At 42.5% G+C, this 27,565-nt stretch overlaps 2 protein-coding genes across 2 annotated transcripts in view; both read left to right on the forward strand.

The window, feature by feature from the left end:
- Nucleotides 1-27,565, forward strand: part of LOC106062552 (uncharacterized) — a gene marked incomplete at its 3' end in the record, with an annotated part of 113,096 nt that overhangs the window by 66,371 nt on the left and 19,160 nt on the right. Inside the window, exon 16 of the mRNA XM_056017935.1 lies at nt 1,535-1,555. Coding sequence (XP_055873910.1) covers nt 1,535-1,555 — 21 coding nt within the window. The remainder of the gene's footprint in view (nt 1-1,534; nt 1,556-27,565) is intronic.
- Nucleotides 3,467-22,135, forward strand: LOC129924118 (uncharacterized). The gene has a single exon (XM_056017936.1). The coding sequence runs from the start codon at nt 14,461-14,463 to the stop codon at nt 15,424-15,426; it is 966 nt and encodes a 321-aa protein (XP_055873911.1). The 5' UTR covers nt 3,467-14,460; the 3' UTR covers nt 15,427-22,135.

A 27,565-nucleotide genomic window follows, 5' to 3' on the forward strand; every position in this document is an offset into this window, starting at 1 on the left:
AGCTATGTGTTGTTCTGTCGTACTATAATCAACCTCTCTTGTTTGGCAGAACTGACCAATCTCTCCCTAAAAAATTGTCTAATTTCTCGCATGAGTTAAGGTCTTTAAATTGATGAACTTTTTATGTAAAAAAACACTAATGCATTACAACAAGGTTTATTACTTTAAAAAACACGAAAGTGTCACAGGCCAAAGCTTGCTGACAGAGTCATTCAATTTTATCACATCGTTAATTAATATTTATTTATTTCATCCCAATTATTTCTTACTCTTAGGACCAATTTCACCACCAAAACCCACATTTTTCTCTTCTCGCTTAACTAAGACCACCACCTTGGCGACAACAAGGCCACGAAATTTCGCTTATCTCCCCGTGACTCGGAGAAAGATAAATAGTCTTATCACGGACTTTGGTCATTGGCGCCGCATGTCTGACGTTAACTGTTGACACCACCTGAACAAACCTAGCAATCCCGCACTTCCTTACATACTTCATTCTTTCTCCACCACTACCCATGTCTCTCTTTGATCAAGGAGATTATTCGTGTCAGCACGCCTCTTGACATTTCTAGGTGCGATTCCATTCTCAAGTAAGATTCAACCAGATTAGATTATCTTTAATCTCTCACCCCTCCATTTTCCGCCCATTTCTTCCGGATCTATATAAGCTAGTCGGAATAGATACACTTGGTCATTTCTCCATCTCGCTGACAGTCAAGTAGGGACTATATCACTCATTCTTACTTTTAGAGGAATACCTGGTGCCTCCCTCAGGTGTCTTCCTATTCTGTACTATTTAGCACTGCAGATCGCTACTTGTCGACTTACTTGGTGCTATAGGCCTAATAGGCATTACGTGTCTTCTGGATACCGCACATCTATTAGACAATATGTCCGCTGAGACCATGTGTCTATGTCTACCTTGACTACCCATCGCAACTCACTAAACCTATAATGCTAACGACGCTGCCCACGGCAGATCAGCCCTGCCCGCAGCACATTTGTGCCCACGGTAGCCGGCCAACAGCCCTACAGTGCCCACAACAGGCCACAGAACTTTGGATTGAGACTGCACTAGTACTGAATCATCGGCGACCCTCTACCTGCTAGAGCGCCAACTCGAGTTGCAAGACCTCTACACAGGAGCGCAGCCAGCTGCTGCATTAATAGGACAACCAGATAAGTTCGGAGGACACAAGTGACGTAACAGTAAACAGTTTATAGCTAACACTAAGAGTTTTGCTATTGTATTTATATATATATATATATTTAAATATTTATAGATATTATCTGTATATACAGTTCTGCTCTTTAAGTGATTGTGGGTCGCAAAATTGTTCCGCCCTTGTTTTTTAGTCAACATGGTTTTATGTTAAAAAAAAACACTATTTTTTAGACAATTCTGTTTAAATTTCTTTCCTGTTAGCATTTTCTTCTACACATGTATATTTTACAAAATGTGCGTTAACAGATTTGCTGGCGTCTTAACAAAAAATGTTGTATCGTTTTCTAAAATTATATTCTCTTATTGCAGTTGGATAATTGGTGGAAACTGGTAAGTGTTTTTTCTTATGTAAATAAAGTTTCAATATTGTTACAATTTTTTTCAAGTGTTTATTATATGCATATACCATTGATGATTTTAAAAACATATTTCATTATGATTCATTATTAACCTTTTTATGAAACATTTTTATATTTTAACTAATTTGATTACCAAAACCAACTTATATTTCTATTCTCCAATATTATGAAAAATATTTATGTCTCAAAGCAAAATAAGTGTCTAGCTTACCACCCTTCCTTTTAGCAAATAATAGTATAAAAACATAACAAATAGATGTGGATGGTACTAAATTTTAAATTATTAATTTCATTCAATTAAATACATGTTCATTTATAGTGATCGTATGTTTGTCTGTTTTTAAATTAAAGGGTGCATTTAAAAAAAAACTTAAAGTAAAGAACTTTTATTAGCTAGTTAACTTTAAAGAAAGTCTTATGTTTCTTATAATTGTTTAATTTTTACTAATGAAATTATTTTTTTTTACATTTCGACAAAAAAACAACTCCATATCAGATAGATAACAAACAGATTTGCAAACCATATAAACCTGCAAACATTAGCAGCAATAAATATGATCAGTGATTTCTTTATGCACCTACACGGTGACGCACTTGGTTAGCATTTATTTCCACCTCAGATATGCTAATAAACATTTTTAAAAATTTAAAGGAATAACTTTCAAAAGAAACATAAGTATGTACAATCACAACGATAAGTAACATTAATAAAAAAAAACATGATGGATTAATTCGTGTTGAAATCTCATTAATGACACAACGGGCACATAGAATAACAAGGTTACAAACACAGTTTGTGTGCAAACACAAACTCAAAATCGGCCCCCGAAGTAGTCTACCCAGGCAGGCTTCAATATTTTTAGATGGAACATCCGAATGAAATTATATCAAAGACAAATGAGAGATAAGAATGGAGAAACAAGGTTGACAGATGCCCCAACGGTCCAGCAGATCAAAGGATAGGTGCAATTAAATGCAAAGTTAGATATGAACCTGACCTAACTAGTTCCCCTTTCAGGTCTAAAGGGCAGATGATGTAAAGTTCATCTGTTTTTGTGGCCTACGGTTAACGAGGGTTTCATGTAGCCAGCACAACGACCAACCGCTTTTACTTTTCCCCAACTAATGTCAGGTACCCATTAGAGCTGGGTGAACTCAGAGGCGCCCATAAAATTTCGAAGTTGAAAATCCCAGTCTTCACCAGAATTCGAACCCGGGACCCCCGGTTCGGAAGCTTAGCGCTTTACCGCTTAGCTACCGCCCCTCCCCTGGCCTAACTGAAGTTTTATAATTGATGTAAGTGTTTTGCAAATGCTCAATCTTTTATTCAAATCCTAAAATACAACAAAAAAAAAATATAAAAAATCCGCAAAAAAAAAAAAAAAAAAAAAAAAATAAGAGAAAAGGCAGTTTAGAAGATTACTATTCGTTTAAAATTAGGTCTAACTTATAATGCATACTAAATAGCCTTTTCTCTAAAAAAAAACTGCTTGCATAAGTGATTTGAAAAATTAGATTTTTCGCTTTTAGAAAAAAAAAAGTAGCCGTTGAATCAGAACTTTGAATGGTCTAAAATATTGTGATGTCGGATTTTCACTAACTTTTCTAGTTTACGAGATCTAAATGGGAAGGACGGACAGACATTTCATACAAAACTAATAGCGTCTTTTCCCCTTTCGGGGGCCGCTAAAAATTTTGCAAAAAAATGAATGTATGTGTGTATCTGTGTATTTGTGTGTGTATCTGTGTATGTGTGTGTGTATGGTTATATGTATGTATGTATTAATGTGCGTTCATGTATGCATGTATATGTGTGTATGAATATGTGTGTTTATATATATATATATATTCTAAATTCTAAATTGAGACTAATGATTAAATTGTAAATAGATCTATTTAGTAATATTTTGATTACCATTTAAATAAAATAATGCATTTAAATACAATAATGTTGAGATCAATATTGTATTTAAATAAATCGAATCTAGGCCTACGGCAACATTTCTTAATATGTCTGTCTAGAATAATGTTGAAATTAGTAAAATACGACATTATATTTTTATTTCAACTTATGGTGCTGTCAACATTTACTTAAAATGGACATTATTATAGTCATCATATTTCTTTTAGACTTCGGGCCTATTAAAATCTCAATAGACAATATTTAGCATCGTTTTTTTCTTTCAAGGCTGGATGAGTGGATCCCTGTTTTTTGCTGCAAAGATTTTGGGCCCGGTAAGGGCCCCAACTGGGCCAGTTCATACTAACCACATGGGCCCCATTTGGGGAATGAACATTGGCCCAAACAGGCGCCTATAGGGCTGAGTCAGGGGGCCCAGAAAATCTCCTAGTAAAACCAGTGTGAGGCCTGTAAGGGGGCAATTAATGAAAGCCCAAACAGGGCCCTTAAGGATCCAGTCTAGGCACAATGAGGGGGCCCAGATGAAGCCCCAATAGAAACCCTCATGGGGCTAGTATGTGGCAAATGTTAAGGGTCATGAAAGGGCTAACCACATGGGCCATATTTGGGGATGAACATTGCCCCATATGAGGGCCCTAAGGGCTGAGTCTGGTCGTCTCAGCTCGGGGCCCAGATGAAGCCCTATTGGAACCCTCATAGAGCCAATGTGGGGCAAACACTGAGGGGCCTGAAAGGGCTATACACATGGGCCTCATTCGGGGGATGAACTTTGGCCCAAACTGGCGCAATCAGGGGGCCCATATGAAGCCCTGATGGAAACCTAATGGGGCTAGTATAGGGCAAACGTTGACGGGCCTGTAAGGGCTAACCACACGGGCCCCATTTTTGGGATGAACATTGGCCCAAACAGGCGCCTATAGGGCTGAGTCTGAGCTCAGTCAGGGGGCTCAGAAAATCCCCTTGTGAGGCCTGTAAGGGGAAGGACTTGTGGGCCCCAACAGGGCCAAGGATAATTGGCCCTTAGGGGGGGCAATTAATGAAAGCCAAACAGGGCCCTTAAGGATCCAGTCTAGGCACAATGAGGGGGCCCAGATGAAGCCCCAATAGAAACCCTCATGGGGCTAGTATGTGGCAAATGTTAAGGGTCATGAAAGGGCTAACCACATGGGCCATATTTGGGGATGAACATTGCCCCATATGAGGGCCCTAAGGGCTGAGTCTGGTCGTCTCAGCTCGGGGCCCAGATGAAGCCCTATTGGAACCCTCATAGAGCCAATGTGGGGCAAACACTGAGGGGCCTGAAAGGGCTATACACATGGGCCTCATTCGGGGGATGAACTTTGGCCCAAACTGGCGCAATCAGGGGGCCCATATGAAGCCCTGATGGAAACCTAATGGGGCTAGTATAGGGCAAACGTTGACGGGCCTGTAAGGGCTAACCACATGGGCCCCATTTGGGGGATGAACATTGGCCCAAACAGGCGCCTATAGGGCTGAGTCTGAGCTCAGTCAGGGGGCTCAGAAAATCCCCTTGTGAGGCCTGTAAGGGGAAGGACTTGTGGGCCCCAACAGGGCCAAGGATAATTGGCCCTTTGGGGGGCAATTAATGAAAGCCAAACAGGGCCCTTAAGGATCCAGTCTAGGCACAATGAGGGGGCCCAGATGAAGCCCCAATAGAAACCCTCATGGGGCTAGTATGTGGCAAATGTTAAGGGTCATGAAAGGGCTAACCACATGGGCCATATTTGGGGATGAACATTGCCCCATATGAGGGCCCTAAGGGCTGAGTCTGGTCGTCTCAGCTCGGGGCCCAGATGAAGCCCTATTGGAACCCTCATAGAGCCAATGTGGGGCAAACACTGAGGGGCCTGAAAGGGCTATACACATGGGCCTCATTCGGGGGATGAACTTTGGCCCAAACTGGCGCAATCAGGGGGCCCATATGAAGCCCTGATGGAAACCTAATGGGGCTAGTATAGGGCAAACGTTGACGGGCCTGTAAGGGCTAACCACATGGGCCCCATTTGGGGGATGAACATTGGCCCAAACAGGCGCCTATAGGGCTGAGTCTGAGCTCAGTCAGGGGGCTCAGAAAATCCCATTGTGAGGCCTGTAAGGGGAAGGACTTGTGGGCCCCAACAGGGCCAAGGATAATTGGCCCTTTGGGGGGCAATTAATGAAAGCCAAACAGGGCCCTTAAGGATCCAGTCTAGGCACAATGAGGGGGCCCAGATGAAGCCCCAATAGAAACCCTCATGGGGCTAGTATGTGGCAAATGTTAAGGGTCATGAAAGGGCTAACCACATGGGCCATATTTGGGGATGAACATTGCCCCATATGAGGGCCCTAAGGGCTGAGTCTGGTCGTCTCAGCTCGGGGCCCAGATGAAGCCCTATTGGAACCCTCATAGAGCCATTGTGGGGCAAACACTGAGGGGCCTGAAAGGGCTATACACATGGGCCTCATTCGGGGGATGAACTTTGGCCCAAACTGGCGCAATCAGGGGGCCCATATGAAGCCCTGATGGAAACCTAATGGGGCTAGTATAGGGCAAACGTTGACGGGCCTGTAAGGGCTAACCACATGGGCCCCATTTGGGGGATGAACATTGGCCCAAACAGGCGCCTATAGGGCTGAGTCTGAGCTCAGTCAGGGGGCTCAGAAAATCCCCTTGTGAGGCCTGTAAGGGGAAGGACTTGTGGGCCCCAACAGGGCCAAGGATAATTGGCCCTTTGGGGGGCAATTAATGAAAGCCAAACAGGGCCCTTAAGGATCCAGTCTAGGCACAATGAGGGGGCCCAGATGAAGCCCCAATAGAAACCCTCATGGGGCTAGTATGTGGCAAATGTTAAGGGTCATGAAAGGGCTAACCACATGGGCCATATTTGGGGATGAACATTGCCCCATATGAGGGCCCTAAGGGCTGAGTCTGGTCGTCTCAGCTCGGGGCCCAGATGAAGCCCTATTGGAACCCTCATAGAGCCATTGTGGGGCAAACACTGAGGGGCCTGAAAGGGCTATACACATGGGCCTCATTCGGGGGATGAACTTTGGCCCAAACTGGCGCAATCAGGGGGCCCATATGAAGCCCTGATGGAAACCTAATGGGGCTAGTATAGGGCAAACGTTGACGGGCCTGTAAGGGCTAACCACATGGGCCCCATTTGGGGGATGAACATTGGCCCAAACAGGCGCCTATAGGGCTGAGTCTGAGCTCAGTCAGGGGGCTCAGAAAATCCCCTTGTGAGGCCTGTAAGGGGAAGGACTTGTGGGCCCCAACAGGGCCAAGGATAATTGGCCCTTTGGGGGGCAATTAATGAAAGCCAAACAGGGCCCTTAAGGATCCAGTCTAGGCACAATGAGGGGGCCCAGATGAAGCCCCAATAGAAACCCTCATGGGGCTAGTATGTGGCAAATGTTAAGGGTCATGAAAGGGCTAACCACATGGGCCATATTTGGGGATGAACATTGCCCCATATGAGGGCCCTAAGGGCTGAGTCTGGTCGTCTCAGCTCGGGGCCCAGATGAAGCCCTATTGGAACCCTCATAGAGCCATTGTGGGGCAAACACTGAGGGGCCTGAAAGGGCTATACACATGGGCCTCATTCGGGGGATGAACTTTGGCCCAAACTGGCGCAATCAGGGGGCCCATATGAAGCCCTGATGGAAACCTAATGGGGCTAGTATAGGGCAAACGTTGACGGGCCTGTAAGGGCTAACCACATGGGCCCCATTTGGGGGATGAACATTGGCCCAAACAGGCGCCTATAGGGCTGAGTCTGAGCTCAGTCAGGGGGCTCAGAAAATCCCCTTGTGAGGCCTGTAAGGGGAAGGACTTGTGGGCCCCAACAGGGCCAAGGATAATTGGCCCTTTGGGGGGCAATTAATGAAAGCCAAACAGGGCCCTTAAGGATCCAGTCTAGGCACAATGAGGGGGCCCAGATGAAGCCCCAATAGAAACCCTCATGGGGCTAGTATGTGGCAAATGTTAAGGGTCATGAAAGGGCTAACCACATGGGCCATATTTGGGGATGAACATTGCCCCATATGAGGGCCCTAAGGGCTGAGTCTGGTCGTCTCAGCTCGGGGCCCAGATGAAGCCCTATTGGAACCCTCATAGAGCCATTGTGGGGCAAACACTGAGGGGCCTGAAAGGGCTATACACATGGGCCTCATTCGGGGGATGAACTTTGGCCCAAACTGGCGCAATCAGGGGGCCCATATGAAGCCCTGATGGAAACCTAATGGGGCTAGTATAGGGCAAACGTTGACGGGCCTGTAAGGGCTAACCACATGGGCCCCATTTGGGGGATGAACATTGGCCCAAACAGGCGCCTATCGGGCTGAGTCTGAGCTCAGTCAGGGGGCTCAGAAAATCCCCTTGTGAGGCCTGTAAGGGGAAGGACTTGTGGGCCCCAACAGGGCCAAGGATAATTGGCCCTTTGGGGGGCAATTAATGAAAGCCAAACAGGGCCCTTAAGGATCCAGTCTAGGCACAATGAGGGGGCCCAGATGAAGCCCCAATAGAAACCCTCATGGGGCTAGTATGTGGCAAATGTTAAGGGTCATGAAAGGGCTAACCACATGGGCCATATTTGGGGATGAACATTGCCCCATATGAGGGCCCTAAGGGCTGAGTCTGGTCGTCTCAGCTCGGGGCCCAGATGAAGCCCTATTGGAACCCTCATAGAGCCATTGTGGGGCAAACACTGAGGGGCCTGAAAGGGCTATACACATGGGCCTCATTCGGGGGATGAACTTTGGCCCAAACTGTCGCAATCAGGGGGCCCATATGAAGCCCTGATGGAAACCTAATGGGGCTAGTATAGGGCAAACGTTGACGGGCCTGTAAGGGCTAACCACATGGGCCCCATTTGGGGGATGAACATTGGCCCAAACAGGCGCCTATAGGGCTGAGTCTGAGCTCAGTCAGGGGGCTCAGAAAATCCCCTTGTGAGGCCTGTAAGGGGAAGGACTTGTGGGCCCCAACAGGGCCAAGGATAATTGGCCCTTTGGGGGGCAATTAATGAAAGCCAAACAGGGCCCTTAAGGATCCAGTCTAGGCACAATGAGGGGGCCCAGATGAAGCCCCAATAGAAACCCTCATGGGGCTAGTATGTGGCAAATGTTAAGGGTCATGAAAGGGCTAACCACATGGGCCATATTTGGGGATGAACATTGCCCCATATGAGGGCCCTAAGGGCTGAGTCTGGTCGTCTCAGCTCGGGGCCCAGATGAAGCCCTATTGGAACCCTCATAGAGCCATTGTGGGGCAAACACTGAGGGGCCTGAAAGGGCTATACACATGGGCCTCATTCGGGGGATGAACTTTGGCCCAAACTGGCGCAATCAGGGGGCCCATATGAAGCCCTGATGGAAACCTAATGGGGCTAGTATAGGGCAAACGTTGACGGGCCTGTAAGGGCTAACCACATGGGCCCCATTTGGGGGATGAACATTGGCCCAAACAGGCGCCTATAGGGCTGAGTCTGAGCTCAGTCAGGGGGCTCAGAAAATCCCCTTGTGAGGCCTGTAAGGGGAAGGACTTGTGGGCCCCAACAGGGCCAAGGATAATTGGCCCTTTGGGGGGCAATTAATGAAAGCCAAACAGGGCCCTTAAGGATCCAGTCTAGGCACAATGAGGGGGCCCAGATGAAGCCCCAATAGAAACCCTCATGGGGCTAGTATGTGGCAAATGTTAAGGGTCATGAAAGGGCTAACCACATGGGCCATATTTGGGGATGAACATTGCCCCATATGAGGGCCCTAAGGGCTGAGTCTGGTCGTCTCAGCTCGGGGCCCAGATGAAGCCCTATTGGAACCCTCATAGAGCCATTGTGGGGCAAACACTGAGGGGCCTGAAAGGGCTATACACATGGGCCTCATTCGGGGGATGAACTTTGGCCCAAACTGGCGCAATCAGGGGGCCCATATGAAGCCCTGATGGAAACCTAATGGGGCTAGTATAGGGCAAACGTTGACGGGCCTGTAAGGGCTAACCACATGGGCCCCATTTGGGGGATGAACATTGGCCCAAACAGGCGCCTATAGGGCTGAGTCTGAGCTCAGTCAGGGGGCTCAGAAAATCCCCTTGTGACGCCTGTAAGGGGAAGGACTTGTGGGCCCCAACAGGGCCAAGGATAATTGGCCCTTTGGGGGGCAATTAATGAAAGCCAAACAGGGCCCTTAAGGATCCAGTCTAGGCACAATGAGGGGGCCCAGATGAAGCCCCAATAGAAACCCTCATGGGGCTAGTATGTGGCAAATGTTAAGGGTCATGAAAGGGCTAACCACATGGGCCATATTTGGGGATGAACATTGCCCCATATGAGGGCCCTAAGGGCTGAGTCTGGTCGTCTCAGCTCGGGGCCCAGATGAAGCCCTATTGGAACCCTCATAGAGCCATTGTGGGGCAAACACTGAGGGGCCTGAAAGGGCTATACACATGGGCCTCATTCGGGGGATGAACTTTGGCCCAAACTGGCGCAATCAGGGGGCCCATATGAAGCCCTGATGGAAACCTAATGGGGCTAGTATAGGGCAAACGTTGACGGGCCTGTAAGGGCTAACCACATGGGCCCCATTTGGGGGATGAACATTGGCCCAAACAGGCGCCTATCGGGCTGAGTCTGAGCTCAGTCAGGGGGCTCAGAAAATCCCCTTGTGAGGCCTGTAAGGGGAAGGACTTGTGGGCCCCAACAGGGCCAAGGATAATTGGCCCTTTGGGGGGCAATTAATGAAAGCCAAACAGGGCCCTTAAGGATCCAGTCTAGGCACAATGAGGGGGCCCAGATGAAGCCCCAATAGAAACCCTCATGGGGCTAGTATGTGGCAAATGTTAAGGGTCATGAAAGGGCTAACCACATGGGCCATATTTGGGGATGAACATTGCCCCATATGAGGGCCCTAAGGGCTGAGTCTGGTCGTCTCAGCTCGGGGCCCAGATGAAGCCCTATTGGAACCCTCATAGAGCCATTGTGGGGCAAACACTGAGGGGCCTGAAAGGGCTATACACATGGGCCTCATTCGGGGGATGAACTTTGGCCCAAACTGGCGCAATCAGGGGGCCCATATGAAGCCCTGATGGAAACCTAATGGGGCTAGTATAGGGCAAACGTTGACGGGCCTGTAAGGGCTAACCACATGGGCCCCATTTGGGGGATGAACATTGGCCCAAACAGGCGCCTATAGGGCTGAGTCTGAGCTCAGTCAGGGGGCTCAGAAAATCCCCTTGTGAGGCCTGTAAGGGGAAGGACTTGTGGGCCCCAACAGGGCCAAGGATAATTGGCCCTTTGGGGGTAATTAATGAAAGCCAAACAGGGCCCTTAAGGATCCAGTCTAGGCACAATGAGGGGGCCCAGATGAAGCCCCAATAGAAACCCTCATGGGGCTAGTATGTGGCAAATGTTAAGGGTCATGAAAGGGCTAACCACATGGGCCATATTTGGGGATGAACATTGCCCCATATGAGGGCCCTAAGGGCTGAGTCTGGTCGTCTCAGCTCGGGGCCCAGATGAAGCCCTATTGGAACCCTCATAGAGCCATTGTGGGGCAAACACTGAGGGGCCTGAAAGGGCTATACACATGGGCCTCATTCGGGGGATGAACTTTGGCCCAAACTGGCGCAATCAGGGGGCCCATATGAAGCCCTGATGGAAACCTAATGGGGCTAGTATAGGGCAAACGTTGACGGGCCTGTAAGGGCTAACCACATGGGCCCCATTTGGGGGATGAACATTGGCCCAAACAGGCGCCTATAGGGCTGAGTCTGAGCTCAGTCAGGGGGCTCAGAAAATCCCCTTGTGAGGCCTGTAAGGGGAAGGACTTGTGGGCCCCAACAGGGCCAAGGATAATTGGCCCTTTGGGGGGCAATTAATGAAAGCCAAACAGGGCCCTTAAGGATCCAGTCTAGGCACAATGAGGGGGCCCAGATGAAGCCCCGTTAAAAACCCTCATGGGACTAGTATGTGGCTAATGTTCAGGAGCATGAAAGGGCTAACCACATGGGCCCCATTTGGGGATGAACAATGCCCCATATGAAGTTAGAAGGCCTAGGAGAAGCCTTGAGGGAACCATCATGGGGCCAGCGTGGGCCAAACTTTGAGTGTCTGAAGAGTTAATCAAATGGACCCCATTTAGAGGATGAATGGGTGAATCTGTGCTCAATTAGGGGGCCCAGATAACACCCTGCTGAAACCCACATGGGGCCAGTGATGGGGGTAAACATTGGGTGGCCTGAAAGGGCTAAACACGGGCCTTATTTGGAGGATGAATGGGAGCCATTAGGGATGAGTCTGTCTTTAATCGGAGGGCCCAGATAAAGCCCTGATGAAACCTACGTGGGGCTAGTGATGGGGGCAAAGAGATGGGCCTATTTGGAGGATGAATGGGGGCCGTTAGGGATGAATCTGTGCTCAATTAGGAGGCCCAGATAAAGCCCTGATGAAACCTACGTGTAGACAGTGAAGAGGGCAAACATTGAGAGATGAGTTTGTGCTCAATAAGGGGACCAGATAAAGCCATATTAAAGGCAAGTATGGGTCAAACCTTGGAGGGGTACTAAAGCGCTAAACACATGGACACCATTCAGAAGATGAATGGGAGCCCTTAGGGGTGAGTTTGGGGTTAGGGTTAGGGATAAACCTACATAAGGTCAGTGATGTGGGCCTGAAAGCTAAACATACGGGCATTAATGGGATGAACGTTTGCCCAAACTCAGGCCCTTAATGGTGCCCAGATGAAGCTCCGATATGGGGCCACTAAGCAGGCCGCAGCTACTTTTTGTGCAATGAATGGGATTGTTTTCGGGGGCTCCCCCCCCCCTTTCGCCATTCGTGTATGGTGTCCATAATTAATCTTTATTACATTACGACCCTACATTTTTCCGAAAGACTTATTGCACCCTTGAATAGGTTCATACTATGAGAACGTGTATGTGTCTGGACCGGTTTCCCGACAAAATAGCGCGAACAAAATAGCGCCGTCGAAATAGCGCGTAAAATATCTCTTAAAATTTAAATACGCAAACATTATGCAAGAAATATAATAAGCTGCTGATTTTAGTCCTGGCAAAGAATGTACCGTAACGAGAGTAAAGCGGGTTTATACTCTTTTTCTCATGAAGAGTATGCTTGGGAGAGAAGGGAAGTTGTTTTAAAATTAATTAATGTTACATTAAAAAGTATGTTAAGTTGATTGTTAAAGCATGGCCCGTTTATTAAAATAGAAAAGGGGGTTGGATGTTCAGGGCCGTGAACAATTCATTGTAAAAATGACACTAATTCACGTTGGAGACTGAAGCACACAATAGAGCACTATTTAACACCTTGCCACAGAGGTTCCGTTTGACTTGACAATTTTTCTAATAACCCTTGATGCCAGTTCGCTATACTTCTGGCGGTATTAGCAGTCACCCCCACTAATTTTTCCAAAGAATAGAAACGTGATCCATGATGCCTGAAACTTCTTTGAAAGGGTCTCATGCACGCTCCTCCTAGCAGCTTTCTCTTCTGTGATTTTAAAATTACTTTTCGTACCGCGAATTAGTTCCAAAAGCCTATTTACTAATTTATGGAGGAGTAGGTTAATAATAACAAGACGTTACTGACTTTTTAAAATTCCCCCCCCCCTATCATTTTCACATTCGTTTGACCATGACCAGGTCACCGAGGTCACACCTAACCGACCTCTTCCTCTTAACTCAGGTCAAGCAAAGACAGACAGCAATTAGCAGTTAGTTATCTGAACTTCTTGATCTGGACATCTTAGCTAATTTCTATCCCCCCCCCCCCCTTTTATACTTAGTTTTCTTTCTCTACTTACTCTCTTCACCACCCCACTTTTTGTACATTCTCTCCTTTTCTGCCACCTATTCCTCCCCTCCTATGTTGTGAGCAAGATTGATGTGTGTGTCATGTAGTATGGGTGTCACTTAGGTTAGATCCTGTGGTATACCTGTCCATTAATTCAAATGGGTCTGGCTAGTTGTTCTGGAATAGAGAGAGCCTCTCTTTGTTGTGAGATGAATGAATAAAGTGTCCATCCTTGCGTGTCCAGTTACTGAAATTTATCGACTTGACCTTTGGTGACGGGGTAGGCCCAGACGAATTGAATAGCAAAGGATGGGCGAGAGGCCAAAACGCGGCGACGTATGCGGAGATGGCATTTTTGTTTTGGGGTCTCTGTTATATAGATCCAACTTAGTTAATTAATCTTTTTTGGTCGAAATGTGAGCAAGAAAGTTAATTTTAGAAAATTAGTTTTCTCACATTTATCTACATTTCAAAGGATGTCAGCCGTCAGGGTACCTATCCTATGAATAGGAAACTAAAGAAGTACATCTTTGTCCACTATTTTCGATTCTTAGGGGCGATAGTATACTACCTGGAAAAGAGGGAGATGTGAAAAGTTATTGTATCGTACCGCCGTGGGTAGCCCATCCGAGCGCTAAATAATTAAAACTTAACAATAGAGACGCTGGTTTATGCTCTACGCCAAGTTAGACGAGAGTCTGGGTCTTGTCAAGGGGACAAGTTAATAATTGACAACCTAAAATAAATTATTCTCAAATGAATTTTTATATGCAAGCTTCGTATGTTCACGGGTATAAGAACAAGCGATCACCATTGAATGGGCCCCATTACCTTGCATTCACAACTTCTCGATATTGGACTTCTATTTTTATTTCAAAATTTACAATTGTTTCATCATTGGATTTATTTTGACCTCGCTATTTTGCTTAACCTGCGTGAAATCTGAGTTATATCACTTTTTATTGTATTTCATTTTCACACTTCTATTTTGATTCACCTGCGCGATACCCGCCGATATCCGAGTTTCAATTTGACTTAAGATATTCTACCTTGCTCATTTCGATTTACTTGAGCAATATCTTGAGTATTTTTTTTTTCTTAAAATCTATTTCACTTTGTTGTATCTAATTAACTTTCTAACTAATGGCAGGCCGACCCATTGCTCGTACCAGTATAGTTGGGCTTAACGAAATAATGGACAGAGTAGACTTAAGACATGAGTTTTGGAATTTGTCAGCGTTGTTGCCTCACCTAGAAGCTGATGTAGTATTAGAGTGGTGTGCTAGAAGGCGGCTTGTAAAAAATGAATTACGTTGTGAAAACTGCAACGACCACTGCTCATTAGTACGCTACATACAAGGTGCTGACGGTTATCGATGGTGTTGTAACAAATGTGGCACGCGAAAATCTGTGCGACACGGCTCTTTTTTTACAGGCAGCCATTTAAGTATCAAACAAATAATTATCATTATTTATTGCTGGGCTTGTGACATGCCACAGCTACAAATGTCACGAGAAGCCGGACAAATAGATAAATCAATCGTTACTGATTGGTGCAATTTCTTGAGAGAGGAATGTGCACAATGGAATGAAACTCATGCTATGATAATCGGTGGCGTCGATGAAAATTTTGAACCCATTGTGGTTGAGATCGACGAATCGAAATATTTTCATAGAAAATACCACCGTGGCCAATGGCGAGAGGGACACTGGGTATTCGGTGGAGTGGAAAGAGAGAGTGGACGCTGTTTTCTCGTTGAAGTTCCAGACCGCCGAGCAGCAACACTAGAACAATGCATCGTGCAGCACATATTGCCTGGCAGCCATATCATATCAGATGGCTGGGCAGCGTATGCAAATATTCCACAAATTGGTCAAGGGATTTATTCCCATTCAGTTATTGTACACCAACAAAATTTTGTAGACCCTTTGGACCCCGAGATTCATACTCAGAATATTGAGAACTTGTGGATGCGTGCTAAACGCAAGTTAAAAAGACAATTCGGAACAAGCGGTGCATTGTTTCAGAGTTATTTAGATGAGTTTATATATCGAAATAGTATGCGCGAAGAAGACATCTTTTTCCAGCATGCTGGTAACGATTGGTGATAATTATCCATGATTTTTTTTTCAACTTTAAAACACTATCTGAAATTAGGGTCTATTTCAGTTATTTTCTCCATCAGTCTATGTAAGGCCGCCTTATAAAAAAAAAATATTTTGTAAATTGCTTAATCTCTTCACGAAATCTAAAAAACCCAAGCAAGATTTACAATAAATTTGTACACAGTTTTACTTTATATTTTAGGTGCTCACTTAAAATCTATCTGTTGAAATTCACGTAACAGCCTCGAGCTATTAATTACTATTTGCCCACAAACCAGACACAGTTCCGTATATTTAAAGGTAATAAGTAGGTAGAAAATGGGGAGACATGTTATTTATTACAGAAACTATATTTTTATGTATCAAATTGCACATATCTCCTCTACCGGCTAAACTTTTTTTTTTTTAATAAGTGGAGACAAGTTACTTAACGTAATGCCGTAAGATACATTTTTAATGTGCCGTAGCAACTAGGATCTGTCTCTGCTTTTCCCATACTGTCGGTAACTCCACCATTGCCTGGTTTCCAGTCCAGAATGAGAAAGGAGGAGGGGCGGCATTAGTTAGTCCCGGAGAGTCGTTAGTTAGTCCCGTTGAGTCGTTCGTTAGTCCCGGTGAGTCGTTAGTTAGTCCCGGTGAGTCGTTAGTTAGTCACGGTGAGTCGTTAGTTAGTCCCGGTGAGTCGTTTAAGATAATATCGGTACCTGGTAAGTACAATTTTTGCACTTTAAATAAAAATTCTAACTTATTACAATTTATAAATAAAAAAAAAACAACATGTGCACATATAGGGACATTTTTTTTTATTAGATCGAGATCTAAATTGGTTTACTAATTCTTATCTATGGGTCACATGTCATCATTTAGAACCCCTGTTGTTTGGGCCAATTTTCATTCCCAAATGGAGCCCATATATATGAGTTATAGCACTTTTAGGCTTCTCAATGTTTGCCCCCTTACTGTCCCTAAAAGGGTTTCATCTGGGCCCCCTGAGCCCAAGCTCACTCCTAAGGGCCTGCTTGGGTCAACGTATGCCTTCGATTAGGGCCATTGTGTTTAGCCCTTTGAAGTTTGCCCCTTACTGACCTCCACTAGGGCTCCATCTGGGCCCCATGATAGTGCCCAGAATCGCCCTTTAAGGACCCCCATTTGAACAACAATGATCCCCCGAAATGGGGGCCATGTTTTTAGCCCTTTCAGGTCCCTCAATGTTCAACGCTCTTACTGGGTTTTATCCGGAATTCATCCGACCCCCCTATCTGAGCCAAGGCTCACCTTTCAGGGCATCCTTTTGGGCCAACATTAATCGCTAAATGGGTCCCATGTGTTTAGTCCTTTAGACCCGTCAATGTTCGCCCCTCTTACTGGCCCTGAATGTGTTTTATCCTGAATTCATCTGGGCCCCCTATCTGAACCCAAACTCACTCTTAAGAACCCTTGTTGTTTGGGCCAATTATTCATCCCCCAAATAGAGACCATGAGTTACAGCTCTTTTAGCTTTCTCAATCTATGCCCCCTTAATGGTCAGGCCCACTATCTGAGCCCAAGCTCACCCCTAAGGGCACCTGTTTGTGCCAATGTTCGTTCACCAGATGGGGCCCATAAATTAAGCCCTTTCAGGTTTCATCACTGCCCCTTAGTTGAGCCCATGCTAACCCCTAACAGCCGAATGGGGTACATGTGTTTAGCCATGTCAGACATCTCCAAGTTTGCTCCTTACATACAGTAGTGGGTATAGATCACTAAAAAAAAATGTATAGATCTATAACATAGTACCGGCATTTGATATAGACTAGGTTTAGATTTGTGTGTGTGTTTGTGTGTGTGTGTATGAAAGAAAAAAACGAATTTAAATAGACCATCTAGATCTATAAAAACTAATGATTACATTTTAAATAGATCTATTTAGTATTATTTTGATTACGATTTAAATGAAATAAAGTTGAGATCTCAATTAAGTCTTATCTACATCTATCTGATACTATTGAGTGTTGTGCCAGTAACTGTTGACGCAAGTCTTCTATACTGTACTCTTGTAAAGAAAAAAAAAATCCAATTTTAATAATAAACATACCAGTACCAGTGTACCATACACACGTTCACGTGCTAATGAAATAATGCATCAACATATAACAGAAATTAAAAAAAAACAAAAAAACACAAAGACAGATCCTTAACATTTTATTAAGACATATTAATTCTTAAGAGTAAAGAAAAAAAAATCATTACAAAAAAAAAATTAGATCTAGAAATAATCTACATTTGCTCTATAATTTGCACTAGATCTAGTAAATGTATGGGTTGTTTAAATAAAATAGATCTACATTTTCAAACGCTATCAAACTTTTTCAGAACTATATTTTATAGTTGGCAACAAAAGAGAACTCATTTTATTTTATTTTTTGGTTTGAGTGGTATATATCTAATTTATCGGTAACCAACCAAGCCAATCTGGCAACAGTTGCAGTTTGTAAATATTGACGCTCATTGCGGAAATTGCCATCCATCTTCCAATTTTTTGTTTGTTGAGAGCTTTGTATTATAATTTTTTAACAAATAAAGTTACAAACAGGCGTATTGAACACAATTTTTAAAAATGTATATGATTTTTGTAAACCTGGCGGTGGCACAGATTGTGGTAGTGGTGTGAGTGTAGTCAGCCGACGCAAATCACCCCAGGCCAGCGCTAGACGAGCGGTCAACCGTGACCAGTTACGACGGTCAGCCGAGACTAGTGTGAACACGACGATTCGGGAAGGATCGACGTCGTGAACAGAGCTCAGGAGCGTCACGAGAGTTGTAGTCGTCTGACCACCTAGAAACGTCGAGCGGCGGTTCGAGAAGGCCTGTAGGGACCCTATATAAGAGCGGATGTGTCGCAGTCAAGAGGTTGAGAAAAGGGGATCATGAGAGACGGTTTACGAGAGAGGGTTCACGACAGAAGGTCCACTACAGCCAGGGTCAATACAGTCCGGTCGACTACAGCACAGTTCAACGGTGCGGTTCTGCACGGAGCTTTACGACGGTTCAGTGCGGAGTACTGTCACGTACAGTTGAGACGAACGGCGTGTTGATCTTGGTCTGCGATCGAGTCCAACACAACGAGTCTAGTGTGTAAAGTCAGTCCTGAACTGTTGAATCCAGTGCAAGCCCGGAACTAGACGGAGAGGCTAGTGCAAGAGTTGATACGGCGGTACTGTGTTATCGGAGAGGTATTTGTACAGTGTACGTGTTGCCAATTGTACAGTATTGGATGTTATTTATTCAACTATTAAAGTGTTTCGTTACTTTGGAGCCCTGAGTTGTCGAGTCCTTTAAGTTTGTGGTGTATGGTGCAGTTTGCAGAGAGCCTGGATAGTGAGATTCGTAACAACTGGTGTCAGAAGTTGGATAGGATCGTAATCGGATTGGATCGGATCTACTATGGCTCGTCTGAAACTGCTGTACGAACTTGAATTTAGAGAACTGAAGCAAGAACTTCGTGAACGAGGGCTGAAGGCATGTGAAAACAAATAAACCTTACAAGCACGCCTTTGGGAAGAGCTGATGAAGGAAAAAGAAGATCCGAACACATATTTTTTCGAAGTCGAACAAATGTCAACTGTTCATTATAAGATCGGTTCTATGCAAGAAGAGATCACCAAAAGCAAACAAAAGCAGATGGCAGCTGTTCGTGATGAGATCGGTTCTACGCGAGAACAGATGAACTCGGGGCTAGGAAACACCAATGACAAGATAGATGCCATGGACACAATGATAGACACGATGGACTTGAGAATTAAAACGGAGTTATAGGCAATGAACCAACGCATACATGCTGTGGAGGAGACAATCACCACCATAGAAGAAGATATGAACCAGAGGGTCTACGCTGTTGAGAAAAAGATCGAAGAAATAAAGATGCAAGTTTACAGGGATGTTACCAAGATGCAGAAAGTAAATGTGATGTCTATTGTACCCGAAGCTTCCATGAAGGTAAAGCCTCCTGTGTTTGATGGATCCGTGTCCTGGTCCGTCTACAAGCAACAATTTGACGCCGCGGCCAAAGTTAACCAATGGAACATCGATAAGGAGAAAGCAACAGCCCTTATATTGTCCCTAAGAGGGAATGCCTCCGAACTGATGCAGTCAAGTCCTGTAAGTTGGTGGTGTATGGTGCAGTTTGCAGAGAGCCTGGATAGTGAGATTCGTAACAATATTATTTTTCAAAGACATTTTTTAAGGCGGCGACCCTCAAAGCCTTAATCTAAATCTGTGGAGTATCTTTTCTTTTCAAAGAATACATCTGTTTTATTCACAATTTACTTAGGGATTAAAACTTACAAAATAATCTTAAAAATTAAACATTTTGCGCGCGTAAAAACACTCGAACACGAAAAGACGTTTTAACCACTTTTTGTTGGCCTACCACAAGAGGCCTTGCTACCAAAGTTTATAAGCAACATGTCAGCCATATCACATCTCCCAGTGGTAACTAATCAAGAAAGAAATAGATTTTGATTGGAAACGATGAATCGGAATTCGCCTTTAGGAAATTAAATAAAATGATAACAACTATTCCGGTGCTGGGTTTTTAGAACGCAGTTAAATCTATCGAAATTCAGTTCGACAGCGGCAAAGATGGGCTTGGTGCCGTGTTAATGTAGAAAATGAATACTTTAGAGTAGGCCTTGTCAGAACTGAGTTCTGGTCAGCTTGAGCCTCCTGTTTTATTCAGTGGAGAAGGGGTGAGGGTAATTCAGGGTGTTGACTTCAAGACTATTTTTACTTTGGATTGTTTTATTTTGTGAGATTAATTTTGAGTGGAATGTAAATTATAATAAAACAGTGTGGTTGTTGTTCCTAGTCCAGTACAGTTGGATTTTAGTTATAGAGTTGAAGTATAGACTCTAATTATTTATGTGTAGTTATTATCTAGTCTTGTGGGAGTTATATTATGAGCAGTTATATTTTAATTGATACTTGATATTACATTTGCCATAACTGTATCCATATTACGATAAAGCACATACAATAAACAAGTTTTATGTCCGTACATTGGCATTCTGAATCTTCATTCTGTCACTATATGTGTCGTTACGATATTGTTCAGGACTTGCTTACATTTATTAATTAGCATTGAAACACACAGACGTATAGAAGAGAAGAAAAATGCCTCAGGCCTCACAAACCTTAACACCAACAAAAAAAAAGATGGACTGAAATCGACAAAGAACTATTGGCAGTGTTTTTTGGACGCAAGAGACTCAATCGATACTTTTTGGCAGACCCTTTACAATTCACAATGACCACAAGCCCCTGGCTACCATCTTACAAAAAAAACACTAAAACAAGCCCTAAAACAAGCCCTAAGACGGTTACAGAACCTAATTATGAAAAGCAATATAGATGAGTTCACCTTCAGGTTGGTATGTGGAAACAAACAGTTGGATCGAAGCCGACATAATGTCCCGTGATACACTAAGCCTATTACTGAAAAAATATTGAACCTCAATATCAAACAAATTGTCGATATTCCCGTTTCAGCGTTGGAAAGAATTAGCAGCGAAACGGATGCTGATGAAACTCTACAAGCTCTTCGAAAGACCATCGAAGACCCAATTAACATTTTGCTGAAACCCCAATTATAGTTATAAAATCATCGTAAAGGGTGAAAGAGTACCAATTCTCAAAAGCATGCGCCCAGAGATGAAGGAGAAGCTACATGGCTCCCACCTAGCATACGACAGCATAATGAGGCGGGTGATGGCTCTGATTTTCTGGCCAGGAATAGCTAGACAAATTAAACAAATATCCGAGTCATGCACTACTGCCAAAAGAATAAGCAAAACAATCAAAGAGAAACGTAATGGCCGCATGACGAAGAAAAGGGACCTTTGAAAAAGATTGGAACAAACTTAATTGAAATCCAAGGGAGAATGTACTTAATCACAGGTGACTACTTCTCAAATTGGATCGAAGCTGACTTATTGACAACGTCAACCTGCTGGAACATTGCAACACACCCAGTTGTGTTTGAATATAATGCCACAGTCACTACTACCGCTGAAACAACCCAATAAGCTAGAAAGCTACCCAAAAGGCGTGTGGGTGAAAGCCCGTCACAGATACATAATAAAAAACACTATGATAAAAGATTTCGAGAACTGCCCGGGATGAATATAGATCAAAACCTTTACTTCCAGAGTCCTGGAAACAAAGATTGGCTGCCTGGCAAAAAAAAATAAGAGAAACAGTGGGCGATTCTATACAGTTAAGGTTAAGAAGGGCGGAATTTTCTATGGCCAAGGAATATCTGACTTCTTTTCAAATGACGAAGCGTTAACCCATGATACACAACTTTATGCCTCAGCCACAGACTTAAGTCCTGATGGGACTCAAATATTGGCTTACGGATAATGATGACAACCTTTCAGTTATTGGAGAACTGTGGGACATGTAGAGCACACTGGTCATCTACTGCACCAGTTTTCTGGACTGTGTTGTACCACTGGATTCAGCTAGCAATTGAGAGTAAGTCTGATGTAGCGAAAATTTCCTTCACTTTAATAAATTTTCATGGCGTCACAAGTCAAAAGATTGCTGACAGAGCAACTCAATTTTATTCCAGCATTAATTATTTTTTTTTATTTTAATTATTTATTATTATTTATTTATTTTATTTTAAATATTTTTTTACTTTTAACACAAATTTCATCACAAACCCCACCTTTTCTTCTTCTCGCTAGACTGAGTCCACCACCTTGGCGACAACTAGACAACCACTTTTCACTCCAAGGTGCAACTCTAGTCTCTAGTCTAGTTTTACCCAAGTGAGAGATAATCACTAGTCCCGCCATCTCTTCCGGGTTTTTATAAGCGGGACTAAGTCGAATTAGACACTCTATCATTTCGCCTCGCTAGCAGTCGAGTCTGGAATAATAATTTATTCTTACTCTTAAAGGAATACCTGATGGTAAGCCGAACTTAATCACAGTTCCATCTTAGTTAGTTTGTGTATATTTCTTGCTGGATGTTTTACTTATTTCATTATGTTGAATGTGTGCATTGTGTATTTCTCACTGTCGTAAGTAGAAAACATAACTATTCCTATGTACATATATACCTCCACAATATTATTACTACGTTGTTTGATGGATCATTGACGCAATCTTGTATATATTTGTTCTTCTCTTATCTCCTTTATCTCGGCTGACAGCCTAGATAATTTACTAATGCTGAGAAAAAAAAGTCATGAGTTATCTCCCCCTTTCCCATTTTCCTTTGATGAGAGTTGCGCCCCTTGAACGGACGCTCTCCCCATTCAAGCTCGCTTCATTGTTCATGGCCGACGGCCGTGTGTAAACATGGTCTAATAACAAATATCAAACATATGCTAACCCAATAGATTTAATAATAGGTCTGAATAAAATATTCTTTTTAAAATATCAAGAGATTGGCCATTTTAATGTATTATGTTGTTTATCTAGCTTTCTTTGTAATTTAAAACCTTCTGCATCTTAAATGAGGATTAGAAAGTAAGACGTTTCTAACAATATGACCAAAACAGCTCAACTTTTGTCGCTTTATAATACTCGGGGGTTACTCATTTTTTGTCGAGCATCATGGTTCACCACTATCAGTGTAATCTTTTATTTTTATGTTTTCTTATTTTTATTTTCGTGTTTGTTATAAGCGTTATCAATGTAAACTGACCTTTTGTGTAAATTTGAATTACAATCATCGAGAGAACCTTTTTCCTCCCTATATTTTTTTTTATTAAACTTTTATTGCATTCATTTGACTTACTTTACCTTTTAACTCTTTACACTACCAGCAAAGCATACAGTAGCAACAGTACTTTGCCAATGTACTTTGTTCTGGATAAATTTACTTGGTTTGATGCATATCCTGTCATCTTTCTTTTTAGTTTTGTTGATCTCCATTGATCTCACAGCCTAATTTTTCCCTGTGTGATAAAGTTTAGAGGCTGCTTTGTAATATATTCCCCCTTATCTTGGCATAGTAAATCCAATCCCATTTGCCATTTTTGATTGCCTATTTATTATGTAGGCTGTTTTTTTATAGACTGTAGTTACATATTTTTTGGCTTCTTTGCCTTTATTATGTGCCGTAACTATTTCTTGTTTAATGCTTTGACCTTGTCTGCATTGCTATTGGTACTCTTCATGTCAGTGCGCGTTACGATCGCATACAACGCCTTCATCTTTGCGCCGATTCTGCGGCTTGTGAACCAGATGTAAAATTTACAATTTACAATATTTTTTTTTGTAAAATGGTATACATGATTCGAATGCTCCTTCACAAGGAAATATAATTTATTTCCTAGTTGAATCCTCCCGCACAGGGTTTAAACCCGAGGCCATGCGATAATCCAGCGAGCAATACGCACGACCAGGCAGCCATCCATCCATACAGATTTCTAAGATTTGATTTGAAATTATTTTAACGTGTTATATTCTAACAAGATATCAAGATAACCGCTTTAGGTATTTAAAAAGCAGGGTTTTATTTTAAGAAACGTCAGACTTTCTCATTCTAAGCTGCATGCAACCATTTGATAACTTATATGTCATTTTAAGCAAGATTGCATCTAAGCTGGTCTTTATAGCCTTTTTTTTTTGGAGGCACGTTTGTTACGACATTCAACTTTCAGCTTCCTAACAAAGCTTTTTTTTTTGGTCGCACTTTCGTCCCTTTTACAGTATATATGGCTTTCCTAGCGTAACTGTAAAAGTAAAAGACCATCGTCCATTTCTCCCCCCCTTCTCTTCCAACTTATGATGTTTAATTGAGATTATTATCTCCCTTACTATGTATATTTTATATTGCTATTATCAGCCATCTATTTTCCTAATCTCATTTATCATCATATCCCCATTGTACTCAAAACCAAATTTACGAATCTTAAGGATGCACCTCAGTCGAGGGCATTGTTAAAATGCATTAGAGACATATCCTAACTTGTCTTTGTTTATCCGCAGCCTACCTCAGGTGTCTGCCATTTTACTTAGATCTACTATCTAATGTCATCTGCCCACTTGATATTACTCCATTGCCTATTGGCCTACCTGCCTATTTTTCTCTACTATTTAGAGATTATGGTTCTACTTGCCTGCCTATTTGACAGTCCACTTGTCAACCTATTATGCACGACGTTCCTGAATACCACGTGTCTGTGCGAGACGTCATAGCTTCGCCTAAACTCCTCAACTCACTGTACCTATCCTGCTAACATTTGTATCTTTCTCCATTGTTTGTCTCGTTGCCTCCCGATTTATCTCTGATGAACCAGTTCGTGACTAACTAATAATAATCATCCCCTAGACACCTAACAAGCCTTTCATACACGTCATACAAGAGGTTCGTAACAGCGTAAGTCACATTCTCATCTCCCATGTTCATCAATCAAAAGGCCCTGCGGTGATAGGCAAGTGGCGAAGTAAAAGGTGTGTATTTACTGGCAGCTATAGATACAAACTAACACTTCAGTGGCCCAGACCATGTGGTCGCTTGCCAGTGACTGGGACAGCACTGGAATTCAGCAGCCGTTTGAGAGTCTAAGCAGCCCTGCTTACCTCCTAAGCATGAGGAATGGGCTAGGAAGGGTGCCATAAACATTGCGACTTGAAAAAAAGGACAGTTAACAGAAGTTTGCGCACGCTACACTTTCTTCTGGATCGACAAAAAATAACGAGGGAAGAAGTGAAGCTGATATTGGCTTCGCGGTAAAATCTAAATTAGTCAACAGGTTAGCAGGAATACCAAAAGGCATAAAAGACTGTCTAGTTACCTTACGCCTACCCCTGACCTCTAGGCGACATGTAACTCTAATAAGTGCCTATGCCCCAACTATATCAAACCCATTCAACATCAAGGAAACTGTATACTAGGATCTGAATTTTGCAATAATCAAACCGCCCAAAAAAAAAAGACAAACTCATAATACTGGGTGACTTCAATGCCAGGGGTAAGCTCTGATTGGAAAATCTGGAGCATTGTTCTGGGCAGACACGGAATTAGTTATTGCAGTAGCAATGGTGCATTGTTATAAAAATGTGCACAGTCCACAAGCTGACAATAACAAATAATATTTTCCTCACAGAAAAAAGACATCATGGATGCATCCTAGATCCAAACACTGGGATCAAATAGACTTCATCATTGTCAGACAATCGGACAGGCAAGACATCAAATCACTAAAGCATGATGCGGAGAAGACTGTTGGACTGATCATCGCCTAATCTTATCTAGCTAAAAATAAGCATCAAACCACCTAGACGGCCCCAAGAATGCAAGAATGCAAAGCGCCTAGATGTTGGTAAGCTCACAAATCTAGATGTCAAGAGCGAGATCATCAACAAACTAGACAGTGAAATTAAAACCCTGTACATGAACAAGGATGTGAAAAACATAGCTGGAATAAACAAACGTTTCTTTGTACTTAGCAGCGCCCTAGATAAGCCTAAATGTAAGCACCAAGATTGATTTGACGAAAACAATGTGCTAATTGAACAGCTTTTAACACACAAGCAACGTTTAATACCTTTCTGTGTAATCCAGCCTGCTCTCTAAGCAGAGAACGCTACACAAATGCCAAAAGATATGTCCAACGGATACTGAGACTCATGAATGAGGCGTTTAACAAAAAAGCAGAAGAAATCCAGTCTTTTTAGTTTTATGCCCATATTTGATTTAGAGAAATTTCTTGTTTAATTTTTTGATAGTTTCATCAATATGGGGATTCCATGACAGTTTTTCATTTATTAAAAAAACTAGTTATTTTGCGTTTTTAGTCTGTGTTACTGGTTTACCATGAATAAAATAAGTGCAATTAATTGTTTTAGTTTTTTGTTACTCTTAATTACTGACATTTTTTCTGGCTGGAAGGTCCTGCTCCAATTTGATTCCCATTTCTGTAATTCATCTAATTATCTAGTGTTGTATTTATTGTTCTATATATTATGCAATCGTCTGAAAACTGTCTGACATTTGTTCCTGGACTAATGCAATTTGTCAAATCATTTATGTAAATTGAAAATAGTAGTTGACCTAAGACTGTTCCTTGAGGTAAAAAGCCTTATAAAAAATCTAAAAAACCAATTAGTCCTATTAGTTGTGTTTCACATGATCTATATTTCCTGAAGCCATGTTGGTCTAAATGGTTTATGATGTTGCTACATAATGTGTGCTCTAAAATTTTATATGTGATGCTGGTAAGTGATAATCGTCTGTAGTTTTCTGGGTTAGATTTTTCTCTTTTTTTAAAAAGGGAATGACGTTAGCTTTTTTCCAGTCCCTTGGCACGCTCCCATTGTTACGAGATGCCTGAAAAGTATTTTGAACACTAGTAATAGCTCATTGCTTAGTTCTTTGAGAATACATTCAGGTGTTAATGTTTTATTTGGTTTAATGTTTGCTAATATTTTTTATAATCTTTTTTTCTTGTACTTTTGTATCTCCTATGTTGTCTAATTGGTTAAAATTAAGTAATATGTCTTTGTACCCAGGGGCTGAGAAAGCTTATGCAAAGTATTTATTTAGAATGTTAGTTTTAGTTTTATTATTTTTATGTGTTAAGTTTTCTTCTCCTTTTAATGGTGCTACTCCATTGGTTTTTATTTTTTTGGACTTTATGTATGACCATAGGTTTTTGTTGTTATCCTTAGATATTACATTGTTTATGTATTTACTCTGCACTTGTCTGCTTATATTTTGAGTTAGGAGTTTAATTTTAATATACTTTTTTATATCTCTTTCTGACATACTTTATTTAAATTTCCTTTGTAGGTTATACTTCTGTTTACAATGTTTCTAGCATCTATTATTAAAACAGTATTTATAATTTTATTTAATGTGCATTTAGTTAAAATATGATTTTCTATAATGCTTTTAAGATAGTTTTTGATGAAATTCCAGAGGTCATTACTATTTGGTTAATGTCTTTTTCTGATAAGAATGTTTGTTGAAAGTATTAATGCAGCTTGTTGTCGTTTTGTTAGGTTGCATTTAATCCAAAGTAAGATTCTTCTTTTTGGGTTTTATATTGCTTACTGCTTTTATCTGACTGTGTTTCTATAAATAGCTCATTTATGTCTTTGAGGTTTTGGTGTTTATCTATAGTTAATATTTTCCAATTTAT

This window comes from Biomphalaria glabrata, unplaced genomic scaffold, assembly GCF_947242115.1.
Source record: "Biomphalaria glabrata unplaced genomic scaffold, xgBioGlab47.1 scaffold_22, whole genome shotgun sequence".
Classification (NCBI taxonomy): domain Eukaryota; kingdom Metazoa; phylum Mollusca; class Gastropoda; family Planorbidae; genus Biomphalaria; species Biomphalaria glabrata.

Bases quoted from the DNA above. Each gene is read 5' to 3' on its own strand.
- LOC129924118 (XM_056017936.1), top strand. From the start codon at position 14,461: ATGGCAGGCCGACCCATTGCTCGTACCAGTATAGTTGGGCTTAACGAA.